Source organism: Eucyclogobius newberryi, unplaced genomic scaffold (assembly GCF_026437365.1).
Source record: "Eucyclogobius newberryi isolate DKJ021-1_F unplaced genomic scaffold, fEucNew1.0.hap1 SCAF_18, whole genome shotgun sequence".
In the NCBI taxonomy this organism is placed as follows: Eukaryota; Metazoa; Chordata; class Actinopteri; order Gobiiformes; family Gobiidae; genus Eucyclogobius; species Eucyclogobius newberryi.
The window spans coordinates 2063792-2078089 of NW_027315812.1; the positions used below are offsets into that span (position 1 = coordinate 2063792).

At 32.0% G+C, this 14298-nt stretch overlaps 1 protein-coding gene across 1 annotated transcript in view; it reads left to right on the plus strand.

Annotated features, from left to right (window-relative positions):
* The window catches only part of LOC140364908 (receptor-type tyrosine-protein phosphatase mu-like), a 282228-nt gene that overhangs the window by 217692 nt on the left and 50238 nt on the right, over window positions 1–14298 (plus strand). Inside the window, exon 20 of the mRNA XM_072451289.1 lies at window positions 6426–6520. Within this exon, the coding sequence (XP_072307390.1) occupies window positions 6426–6520 (95 nt within the window). The remainder of the gene's footprint in view (window positions 1–6425; window positions 6521–14298) is intronic.

A 14298-nucleotide genomic window follows, 5' to 3' on the forward strand; every position in this document is an offset into this window, starting at 1 on the left:
AATGAGACAAACAAACACAATGAAACAAACAAACACAATGAAACAAACAAACACAATGAGACAAACAAACACAATGAAACAAACAAACACAATGAAACAAACAAACACAATGAAACAAACAAACACAATGAAACAAACAAACACAATGAAACAAACAAACACAATGAGACAAACAAACACAATGAAACAAACAAACACAATGAAACAAACAAACACAATGAGACAAACAAACACAATGAAACAAACAAACACAATGAAACAAACAAACACAATGAAACAAACAAACACAATGAAACAAACAAACACAATGAAACAAACAAACACAATGAAACAAACAAACACAAATAAACAAACAAACACAATGAAACAAACAAACACAATGAGACAAACAAACACAATGAAACAAACAAACACAATGAAACAAACAAACACAATGAGACAAACAAACACAATGAGACAAACAAACACAATGAAACAAACAAACACAATGAAACAAACAAACACAATGAGACAAACAAACACACAATGAGACAAACAAACACAATGAAACAAACACAATGAAACAAACAAACACAATGAGACAAACAAACACAATGAAACAAACAAACACAATGAAACAAACAAACACAATGAAACAAACAAACGCAATGAAACAAACAAACACAATGAGACAAACAAACACAATGAGACAAACACAATGAAACAAACAAACACAATGAGACAAACAAACACAATGAAACAAACAAACACAATGAAACAAACAAACACAATGAAACAAACAAACACAATGAAACAAACAAACACAATGAGACAAACAAACACAATGAGACAACAAACACAATGAAACAAACAAACACAATGAGACAAACAAACACAATGAAACAAACAAACACAATGAAACAAACAAACACAATGAAACAAACAAACACAATGAGACAAACAAACACAATGAAACAAACAAACACAATGAAACAAACAAACACAATGAAACAAACAAACACAATGAAACAAACAAACACAATGAAACAAACAAACACAATGAAACAAACAAACACAATGAGACAAACAAACACAATGAGACAAACAAACACAATGAGACAAACAAACACAATGAAACAAACAAACACAATGAAACAAACAAACACAATGAAACAAACAAACACAATGAAACAAACAAACACAATGAAACAAACAAACACAATGAGACAAACAAACACAATGAGACAAACAAACACAATGAAACAAACAAACACAATGAAACAAACAAACACAATGAAACAAACAAACACAATGAGACAAACAAACACAATGAGACAAACAAACACAATGAACAAACAAACACAATGAGACAAACAAACACAATGAGACAAACAAACACAATGAGACAAACAAACACAATGAAACAAACAAACACAATGAAACAAACAAACACAATGAGACAAACAAACACAATGAGACAAACAAACACAATGAGACAAACAAACACAATGAAACAAACAAACACAATGAAACAAACAAACACAATGAAACAAACAAACACAATGAAACAAACAAACACAATGAAACAAACAAACACAATGAGACAAACAAACACAATGAAACAAACAAACACAATGAGACAAACAAACACAATGAAACAAACAAACACAATGAGACAAACAAACACAATGAGACAAACAAACACAATGAGACAAACAAACACAATGAAACAAACAAACACAATGAAACAAACAAACACAATGAGACAAACAAACACAATGAGACAAACAAACACAATGAGACAAACAAACACAATGAGACAAACAAACACAATGAGACAAACAAACACAATGAGACAAACAAACACAATGAGACAAACACAATAAAACAAACAAACACAATGAGACAAACAAACACAATGAAACAAACAAACACAATGAAACAAACAAACACAATGAAACAAACAAACACAATGAAACAAACAAACACAATGAAACAAACAAACAAACACAATGAGACAAACAAACACAATGAGACAAACAAACACAATGAAACAAACAAACACAATGAGACAAACAAACACAATGAGACAAACAAACACAATGAAACAAACAAACACAATGAAACAAACAAACACAATGAGACAAACAAACACAATGAAACAAACAAACACAATGAGACAAACAAACACAATGAAACAAAGATGGAATAATAATGTTTATGATGTGTGTTGTTCTCTCTGATCTTTGTGGATTCAGTTTGGGAGGATTTGTTCCATTTTGGACATAATGAAGGTGAATAAACGATAGTCTCTGTGAGGCACAGTCTTCTGAAGGATCTGAGCTTGTGCCACTTCAAAGGAGATAAAAGGAGATAAATAAAAGGAGTTAAATAAAAGGAGATAAATAAAAGGAGATAAATAAAAGGAGTTAAATAAAAGGAGATAAATAAAAGGAGATAAAAGGAGATAAATAAAAGGAGTTAAATAAAAGGAGATAAATAAAAGGAGTTAAATAAAAGGAGATAAATAAAAGGAGTTAAATAAAAGGAGATAAATAAAAGGTGTTAAATAAAAGGAGATAAATAAAAGGAGTTAAATAAAAGGAGATAAATAAAAGGAGATAAAAGGAGATAAATAAAAGGAGTTAAATAAAAGGAGATAAATAAAAGGAGATAAAAGGAGTTAAATAAAAGGAGATAAATAAAAGGAGTTAAATAAAAGGAGATAAATAAAAGGAGTTAAATAAAAGGAGATAAAAGGAGATAAATAAAAGGAGTTAAATAAAAGGAGATAAATAGAAGGAGATAAAAGGAGTTAAATAAAAGGAGATAAATAAAAGGAGTTAAATAAAAGGAGATAAATCAAAGGTGTTAAATAAAAGGAGATAAATAAAAGGAGTTAAATAAAAGGAGATAAATAAAAGGAGATAAAAGGAGATAAATAAAAGGAGTTAAATAAAAGGAGATAAATCAAAGGTGTTAAATAAAAGGAGATAAATAAAAGGAGTTAAATAAAAGGAGATAAATAGAAGGAGATAAAAGGAGTTAAATAAAAGGAGATAAATAAAAGGAGTTAAATAAAAGGAGATAAATCAAAGGTGTTAAATAAAAGGAGTTAAATAAAAGGAGTTAAATAAAAGGAGATAAATAAAAGGAGTTAAATAAAAGGAGATAAATAAAAGGAGTTAAATAAAAGGAGATAAATAAAAGGAGATAAAAGGAGTTAAATAAAAGGAGATAAATAAAAGGAGTTAAATAAAAGGAGATAAATAAAAGGAGTTAAATAAAAGGAGATAAATAAAAGGAGTTAAATAAAAGGAGATAAAAGGAGATAAATAAAAGGAGTTAAATAAAAGGAGATAAATAGAAGGAGATAAAAGGAGTTAAATAAAAGGAGATAAATAAAAGGAGTTAAATAAAAGGAGATAAAAGGAGATAAATAAAATGAGTTAAATAAAAGGAGATAAATAAAAGGAGTTAAATAAAAGGAGATAAATAAAAGGATATAAATAAAAGGAGATAAATAAAAGGATATAAATAAAAGGAGATAAATAAAAGGAGTTAAATAAAAGGAGATAAAAGGAGATAAATAAAAGGAGTTAAATAAAAGGAGATAAATAAAAGGAGATAGGAGTTAAATAAAAGGAGATAAATAAAAGGAGATAAATAAAAGGAGATAAATAAAAGGAGTTAAATAAAAGGAGTTAAATAAAAGGAGATAAAAGGAGATAAATAAAAGGAGTTAAATAAAAGGAGATAAATAAAAGGAGATAAATAAAAGGAGTTAAATAAAAGGAGATAAAAGGAGATAAATAAAAGGAGTTAAATAAAAGGAGATAAATAAAAGGAGTTAAATAAAAGGAGATAAATAAAAGGAGATAAATAAAAGGAGATAAAAGGAGATAAATAAAAGGAGTTAAACAAAAGGAGATAAATAAAAGGAGATAAAAAGAGTTAAATAAAAGGAGATAAATAAAAGGAGTTAAATAAAAGGAGATAAATAAAAGGAGATAAAAGGACATAAATAAAAGGAGTTAAATAAAAGGAGATAAATCAAAGGAGTTAAATAAAAGGAGATAAAAGGAGATAAATAAAAGGAGTTAAATAAAAGGAGATAAATAAAAGGAGATAGGAGTTAAATAAAAGGAGATAAATAAAAGGAGATAAATAAAAGGAGATAAATAAAAGGAGTTAAATAAAATGAGTTAAATAAAAGGAGATAAAAGGAGATAAATAAAAGGAGTTAAATAAAAGGAGATAAATAAAAGGAGATAAATAAAAGGAGTTAAATAAAAGGAGATAAAAGGAGATAAATAAAAGGAGTTAAATAAAAGGAGATAAATAAAAGGAGTTAAATAAAAGGAGATAAAAGGACATAAATAAAAGGAGTTAAATAAAAGGAGATAAATAAAAGGAGATAAAAGGAGATAAATAAAAGGAGATAAATAAAAGGAGATAAATAAAAGGAGATAAAAGGAGATAAATAAAATGAGTTAAATAAAAGGAGATAAATAAAAGGAGATAAAAAGAGTTAAATAAAAGGAGATAAATAAAAGGAGTTAAATAAAAGGAGATAAATAAAAGGAGTTAAATAAAAGGAGATAAAAGGACATAAATAAAAGGAGTTAAATAAAAGGAGATAAATAAAAGGAGATAAAAGGAGATAAATAAAATGAGTTAAATAAAAGGAGATAAATAAAAGGAGATAAAAAGAGTTAAATAAAAGGAGATAAATCAAAGGAGTTAAATAAAAGGAGATAAAAGGAGATAAATAAAAGGAGTTAAATAAAAGGAGATAAATAAAAGGAGATAAATAAAAGGAGTTAAATAAAAGGAGATAAAAGGAGATAAATAAAAGGAGTTAAATAAAAGGAGATAAATAAAAGGAGTTAAATAAAAAGAGATAAACAAAAGGAGTTAAATAAAAGGAGATAAATAAAAGGAGATAAATAAAAGGAGATAGGAGTTAAATAAAAGGAGATAAATAAAAGGAGATAAATAAAAGGAGATAAATAAAAGGAGATAAAAGGAGTTAAATAAAAGGAGATAAATAAAAGGAGATAAATAAAAGGAAATAAATAAAAGGAGTTAAATAAAAGGAGTTAAATAAAAGGAGATATATAAAAGGAGTTAAATAAAAGGAGTTAAATAAAAGGAGATAAAAGGAGATAAATAAAAGGAGTTAAATAAAAGGAGATATATAAAAGGAGTTAAATAAAAGGAGTTAAATAAAAGGAGATAAATAAAAGGACATAAAAGGAGTTAAATAAAATGAGTTAAATAAAATGAGTTAAATAAAAGGAGTTAAATAAAAGGAAATAAATAAAAGGAGATAAATAAAAGGAGATAAAAAGAGATAAATAAAAGGAGATGAATAAATGGAGATAAATAAAAGGACATAAAAGGAGTTAAATAAAAGGAGTTAAATAAAAGGAGTTAAATAAAAGGAGATAAATAAAAGGAGATAAAAGGAGTTAAATAAAAGGAGTTAAATAAATGGAGATAAATAAAAGGACATAAAAGGAGTTAAATAAAAGGAGTTAAATAAAAGGAGATAAAAGGAGATAAATAAAAGGAGTTAAATAAAAGGAGATAAATAAAAGGAGATAAAAGGAGTTAAATAAAAGGAGATGAATAAAAGGAGTTAAATAAAAGGAGATAAATAAAAGGAGATAAAAGGAGATAAATAAAAGGAGTTAAATAAAAGGAGATAAATAAAAGGAGATAAAAGGAGTTAAATAAAAGGAGATGAATAAAAGGAGTTAAATAAAAGGAGATAAATAAAAGGAGATAAAAGGAGATAAATAAAAGGAGTTAAATAAAAGGAGATGAATAAAAGGAGTTAAATAAAAGGAGATAAATAAAAGGAGATAAATAAAAGGAGATAAATAAAAGGAGATAAATAAAAGGAGATAAAAGGAGTTAAATAAAAGGAGTTAAATAAAAGGAGTTAAATAAAAGGAGATAAATAAAACGAGTTAAATAAAAGGAGATAAATAAAAGGAGATAAATAAAATGAGATAAAAGGTGTTAAATAAAAGGAGTTAAATAAAAGGAGATAAATAAAAGGAGATAAAAGAAGTTAAATAAAAGGAGTTAATTAAAAGGAGATAAAAGGAGTTAAATAAAAGGAGATAAATGAAAGGAGATAAAAGGAGTTAAATAAAAGGAGATAAATAAAAGGAGATAAAAGGAGTTAAATAAAAGGAGATAAATAAAAGGAGATAAATAAAAGGAGATAAAAGGAGTTAGAGTTTGGAGAGTTCCTTTTTTTCAGATATTTTGTTTTGTTTCATGATTTAAAAAATGATTATATTATATTAATTTATGTTGATTTATGTTATATTATATTATATTAATTTATATTATATCATATTATATTAATTTATATTATATCATATTATATTAATTTCTTATCTTCTGTTTTGAATCTTTGTGTTTTTCAGAAAACTGTCTCAGAAAAGAAAAGAGACTTTGAGCTCGAGACAGGAAATGACTCTGATGGTGACCAGCTCCCACACCCTGCCCGGCGACGCCCGAGGTACTACAGCAAATACTACTGCATGTACTACTGCATGTACTACAGCTCCCACACCCTGCCCGGCGACGCCCGAGGTACTACAGCAAATACCACAGCAAATACTACTGCAAATACTACTGCAAATACTACTGCAAATACTACTGCAAATACTACTGCAAATACTACTGCATGTACTACTGCAAATACTACTGCAAATACTACTGCAAATACTACAGCAAATACTACTGCAAATACTACTGCAAATACTACTGCAAATACTACTGCAAATACTACTGCAAATACTACAGCAAATACTACTGCAAATACTACTGCAAATACTACTGCAAATACTACTGCAAATACTACTGCAAATACTACTGCATGTACTACAGCTCCCACACCCTGCCCGGCGACGCCCGAGGTACTACTGCAAATACTACTGCAAATACTACTGCAAATACTACTGCAAATACTACTGCAAATACTACTGCAAATACTACTGCAAATACTACTGCAAATACTACTGCAAATACTACTGCATGTACTACAGCTCCCACACCCTGCCCGGCGACGCCCGAGGTACTACAGCAAATACCACAGCAAATACTACTGCAAATACTACTGCAAATACTACTGCAAATACTACTGCAAATACTACTGCAAATACTACTGCAAATACTACTGCAAATACTACTGCATGTACTACAGCTCCCACACCCTGCCCGGCGACGCCCGAGGTACTACAGCAAATACCACAGCAAATACTACTGCAAATACTACTGCAAATACTACTGCAAATACTACTGCAAATACTACTGCAAATACTACTGCAAATACTACTGCATGTACTACAGCTCCCACACCCTGCCCGGCGACGCCCGAGGTACTACAGCAAATACCACAGCAAATACTACTGCAAATACTACTGCAAATACTACTGCAAATACTACTGCAAATACTACTGCAAATACTACTGCAAATACTACAGCAAATACTACTGCAAATACTACTGCAAATACTACTGCAAATACTACTGCAAATACTACAGCAAATACTACTGCAAATACTACTGCAAATACTACTGCAAATACTACTGCAAATACTACTGCAAATACTACTGCATGTACTACAGCTCCCACACCCTGCCCGGCGACGGCCGAGGTACTACAGCAAATACTACTGCAAATACTACTGCAAATACTACTGCAAATACTACTGCAAATACTACTGCATGTACTACAGCTCCCACACCCTGCCCGGCGACGCCCGAGGTACTACAGCAAATACTACAGCAAATACTACTGCAAATACTACTGCAAATACTACTGCAAATACTACTGCAAATACTACTGCAAATACTACTGCATGTACTACAGCTCCCACACCCTGCCCGGCGACGCCCGAGGTACTACTGCAAATACTACTGCAAATACTACTGCAAATACTACTGCAAATACTACTGCAAATACTACTGCAAATACTACTGCATGTACTACAGCTCCCACACCCTGCCCGGCGACGCCCGAGGTACTACTGCAAATACTACTGCAAATACTACTGCAAATACTACTGCAAATACTACTGCAAATACTACTGCAAATACTACTGCAAATACTACTGCATGTACTACAGCTCCCACACCCTGCCCGGCGACGCCCGAGGTACTACTGCAAATACTACTGCAAATACTACTGCAAATACTACTGCAAATACTACTGCATGTACTACAGCTCCCACACCCTGCCCGGCGACGCCCGAGGTACTACAGCAAATACCACAGCAAATACTACTGCAAATACTACTGCAAATACTACTGCAAATACTACTGCAAATACTACTGCAAATACTACTGCAAATACTACTGCATGTACTACAGCTCCCACACCCTGCCCGGCGACGCCCGAGGTACTACAGCAAATACCACAGCAAATACTACTGCAAATACTACTGCAAATACTACAGCAAATACTACTGCAAATACTACTGCAAATACTACTGCAAATACTACTGCAAATACTACTGCAAATACTACTGCAAATACTACTGCATGTACTACAGCTCCCACACCCTGCCCGGCGACGCCCGAGGTACTACAGCAAATACTACAGCAAATACTACTGCAAATACTACTGCAAATACTACTGCAAATACTACTGCAAATACTACTGCAAATACTACTGCATGTACTACAGCTCCCACACCCTGCCCGGCGACGCCCGAGGTACTACTGCAAATACTACTGCAAATACTACTGCAAATACTACTGCAAATACTACTGCAAATACTACTGCAAATACTACTGCAAATACTACTGCATGTACTACAGCTCCCACACCCTGCCCGGCGACGCCCGAGGTACTACTGCAAATACTACTGCAAATACTACTGCAAATACTACTGCAAATACTACTGCAAATACTACTGCAAATACTACTGCATGTACTACAGCTCCCACACCCTGCCCGGCGACGCCCGAGGTACTACTGCAAATACTACAAATACTACTGCAAATACTACTGCATGTACTACAGCTCCCACACCCTGCCCGGCCACGCCCGAGGTACTACAGCAAATACTACTGCAAATACTACTGCAAATACTACTGCAAATACTACTGCAAATACTACTGCAAATACTACTGTATGTACTACAGCTCCCACACCCTGCCCGGCGACGCCCGGCGACGCCCGAGGTACTACTGCAAATACTACAAATACTACTGCAAATACTACTGCATGTACTACAGCTCCCACACCCTGCCCGGCGATGCCCGAGGTACTACAGCAAATACTACTGCAAATACTACTGCATGTACTACAGCTCCCACACCCTGCCCGGCGACGCCCGAGGTACTACAGCAAATACTACTGCAAATACTGCAAATACTACTGCATGTACTACAGCTCCCACACCCTGCCCGGCGACGCCCGAGGTACTACTGCAAATACTACTGCAAATACTATTCCATCCATCCATCTATTCTAATAGTACTACAATACTATTCCAGACTTCCCTCACCCCAGACACTTCCTCCATCTCCTTCTACTGTAAGTACTACAGTAAGTACTACTGTAAGTACTACAGTAAGAACTACAGTAAGTACTACATTAGGTACTACAGTAAGTACTACAGTAAGTACTACTCTAAGTACTACAGTAAGAATTACAGTAAGTACTACATTAGGTACTACAGTAAGTACTACAGTAAGTACTACTCTAAGTACTACAGTAAGTACTACAGTAAGTACTACTCTAAGTACTACAGTAAGTACTACTGTAAGTACCACAGTAAGTACTACAGTAAGTACTACAGTAAGTACTACTGTAAGTTCTACAGTAAGTACTACAGTAAGTACTACTGTAAGTATTACAGTAAGTACTACAGTAGGTATTACAGTAAGTACTACAGTAAGTACTACTGTATGTACTACAGTAAGTATTACAGTAAGTACTACTGTACGTACTACAGTAAGTACTACAGTAAGTATTACAGTATGTACTACAGTAAGTACTACAGTAAGTACTACAGTAAGTACTACAGTATGTACTACAATAAGTACTACTGTAAGTACTACAGTAAGTACTACTGTAAGTACTACAGTATGTACTACAGTAAGTACTACAGTAAGTACTACAGTAAGTACTACAGTATGTATTACAGTATGTACTACAGTAAGTACTACTGTAAGTACTACAGTAAGTACTATTGTAAGTTCTACAGTAAGTACTACTGTAAGTACTACTGTAAGTTCTACTGTAAGTACTACAGTAAGTACTACAGTATGTATTACAGTATGTACTACAGTAAGTATTACAGTAAGTACTACTGTAAGTAATACAGTAAGTACTACAGTAAGTATTACAGTAAGTACTACAGTAAGTACTACAGTAAGTATTACAGTAAGTACTACAGTAAGTATTACAGTATGTACTACAGTAAGTACTACTGTAAGTACTACAGTAAGTAATACAGTAAGTTCTACAGTAAGTACTACTGTAAGTACTACTGTAAGTATTACAGTAAGTATTACAGTAAGTACTACAGTAAGTATTACTCTAAGTACTACTGTACGTTCTACAGTAAGTACTACAGTAAATATTACAGTATGTACTACAGTAAGTACTCCAGTAAATATTACAGTATGTACTACAGTAAGTACTCGAGTAAGTACTACAGTATGTATTACAGTATGTACTACAGTAAGTACTACAGTAAGTACTACTGTAAGTTCTACAGTAAGTACTACTGTAAGTACTACAGTAAGTACTACAGTAAGTATTACAGTAAGTACTACTGTAAGTACCACAGTAAGTACTACAGTAAGTACTACAGTAGGTATTACAGTAAGTACTACAGTAAGTACTACTGTATGTACTACAGTAAGTATTACAGTAAGTACTACTGTACGTACTACAGTAAGTATTACAGTAAGTACTACAGTAAGTACTACAGTATGTACTACAGTAAGTACTACAGTAAGTACTACAGTATGTATTACAGTATGTACTACAGTAAGTACTACTGTAAGTTCTACAGTAAGTACTACTGTAAGTACTACTGTAAGTACTACAGTAAGTACTACAGTAAGTACTACAGTAAGTATTACAGTAAGTACTACAGTAAGTACTACAGTAAGTACTACTGCAAGTATTACAGTAATTACTACAGTAAGTACTACAGTAAGTACTACAGTAAGTACTACAGTAAGTACTACAGTAAGTATTACACAGTAAGTACTACTGTGAGTACTACTGTAAGTACTACAGTAAGTACTACTGTAAGTACTACTGTAAGTACTACTGTAAGTACTACAGTATGTACTACAGTAAGTACTACAGTAAGTATTACACAGTAAGTACTACTGTGAGTACTACTGTAAGTACTACAGTAAGTACTACAGTAAGTACTACTGTAAGTACTACTGTGAGTACTACTGTAAGTACTACAGTAAGTACTACAGTAAGTACTACAGTAAGTACTACTGTAAGTATTACAGTAAGTACTACAGTAAGTATTACTCTAAGTACTACTGTACGTTCTACAGTAAGTACTACAGTAAATATTACAGTATGTACTACAGTAAGTACTCCAGTAAATATTACAGTATGTACTACAGTAAGTACTCCAGTAAGGACTACAGTAAGTACTACAGTAAGTACTACAGTATGTATTACAGTATGTACTACAGTAAGTACTACAGTAAGTACTACAGTAAGTACTACAGTATGTATTACAGTATGTACTACAGTAAGTACTACAGTAAGTACTACTGTGAGTACTACTGTAAGTACTACAGTAAGTACTACAGTAAGTACTACTGTAAGTACTACAGTAAGTACTACTGTAAGTACTACTGTAAGTACTACTGTAAGTCCTACAGTAAGTATTACAGTAAGTACTACTGTAAGTACCACAGTAAGTACTACAGTAAGTACTACAGTAAGTACTACTGTAAGTACCACAGTAAGTACTACAGTAAGTACTACAGTATGTATTACAGTATGTACTACAGTAAGTACTACAGTAAGTACTACTGTGAGTACTACTGTAAGTACTACAGTAAGTACTACAGTAAGTAATACAGTAAGTATTACAGTAAGTACTACTGTAAGTACCACAGTAAGTACTACAGTAAGTACTACAGTAAGTACTACTGTAAGTACTACAGTAGGTATTACAGTAAGTACTACAGTAAGTACTACTGTATGTACTACAGTAAGTATTACAGTAAGTACTACTGTACGTACTAGAGTAAGTATTACAGTAAGTATTACAGTAAGTACTACAGTAAGTACTACAGTATGTACTACAGTAAGTACTACAGTAAGTACTACAGTAAGTACTACAGTATGTATTACAGTATGTACTACAGTAAGTACTACTGTAAGTACTACAGTAAGTACTACTGTAAGTACTACTGTAAGTTCTACTGTAAGTATTACAGTAAGTACTGCAGTAAGTACTACTCTAAGTATTACAGTAAGTACTACAGTAAGTACTACAGTAAGTACTACAGTAAGTACTACAGTAAGAATTACAGTAAGTGCTACAGTAAGTACAACAGTAAGTACTACAGTAAGTACTGCAGTAAGTACTACTGTAAGTACTAATGTAAGTACTACAGTAAGTACTACAGTAAGTACTGCAGTAAGTACTACTGTAAGTACTACTGCAAGTATTACAGTAATTACTACAGTAAGTACTACAGTAAGTACTACAGTAAGTACTACAGTATGTATTACAGTATGTACTACAGTAAGTACTACTGTAAGTACTACTGTAAGTACTACTGTAAGTACTACAGTATGTACTACAGTAAGTACTACAGTAAGTATTACACAGTAAGTACTACTGTGAGTACTACTGTAAGTACTACAGTAAGTACTACAGTAAGTACTACTGTAAGTACTACTGTGAGTACTACTGTAAGTACTACAGTAAGTACTACAGTAAATATTACAGTATGTACTATAGTAAGTACTCCAGTAAATATTACAGTATGTACTACAGTAAGTACTCCAGTAAGGACTACAGTAAGTACTACAGTAAGTACTACAGTATGTATTACAGTATGTACTACAGTAAGTACTACAGTAAGTACTACAGTAAGTACTACAGTATGTATTACAGTATGTACTACAGTAAGTACTACAGTAAGTACTACTGTGAGTACTACTGTAAGTACTACAGTAAGTACTACAGTAAGTACTACTGTAAGTACTACAGTAAGTACTACAGTAAGTACTACTGTAAGTACTACAGTAAGTATTACAGTAAGTACTACTGTAAGTACCACAGTAAGTACTACAGTAAGTACTACAGTATGTATTACAGTATGTACTACAGTAAGTACTACAGTAAGTACTACTGTGAGTACTACTGTAAGTACTACAGTAAGTACTACAGTAAGTAATACAGTAAGTATTACAGTAAGTACTACTGTAAGTACCACAGTAAGTACTACAGTAAGTACTACAGTAAGTACTACTGTAAGTTCTACAGTAAGTACTACTGTAAGTACTACTGTAAGTACTACAGTAAGTACTACAGTAGGTATTACAGTAAGTACTACAGTAAGTACTACTGTATGTACTACAGTAAGTATTACAGTAAGTACTACTGTACGTACTAGAGTAAGTATTACAGTAAGTATTACAGTAAGTACTACAGTAAGTACTACAGTAAGTACTACAGTATGTACTACAGTAAGTACTACAGTAAGTACTACAGTGAGTACTACAGTATGTATTACAGTATGTACTACAGTAAGTACTACTGTAAGTACTACAGTAAGTACTACTGTAAGTATTACTGTAAGTTCTACTGTAAGCATTACAGTAAGTACTGCAGTAAGTATTACTGTAAGTATTACAGTAAGTACTACAGTAAGTACTACAGTAAGTACTACAGTAAGTACTACAGTAAGAATTACAGTAAGTACTACACTAAGTACTACAGTAAGTACTACAGTAAGTACTACAGTAAGTACTGCAATAAGTACTACTGTAAGTATTACAGTAAGTACTACAGTAAGTATTACTCTAAGTACTACTGTACGTTCTACAGTAAGTACTACAGTAAATATTACAGTAAGTACTCCAGTAAGTACTCCAGTAAATATTACAGTATGTACTACAGTAAGTACTCCAGTAAGGACTACAGTAAGTACTACAGTAAGTACTACAGTATGTATTACAGTATGTACTACAGTAAGTACTACAGTAAGTACTACAGTAAGTACTACAGTATGTATTACAGTATGTACTACAGTAAGTACTACAGTAAGTACTACAGTAAGT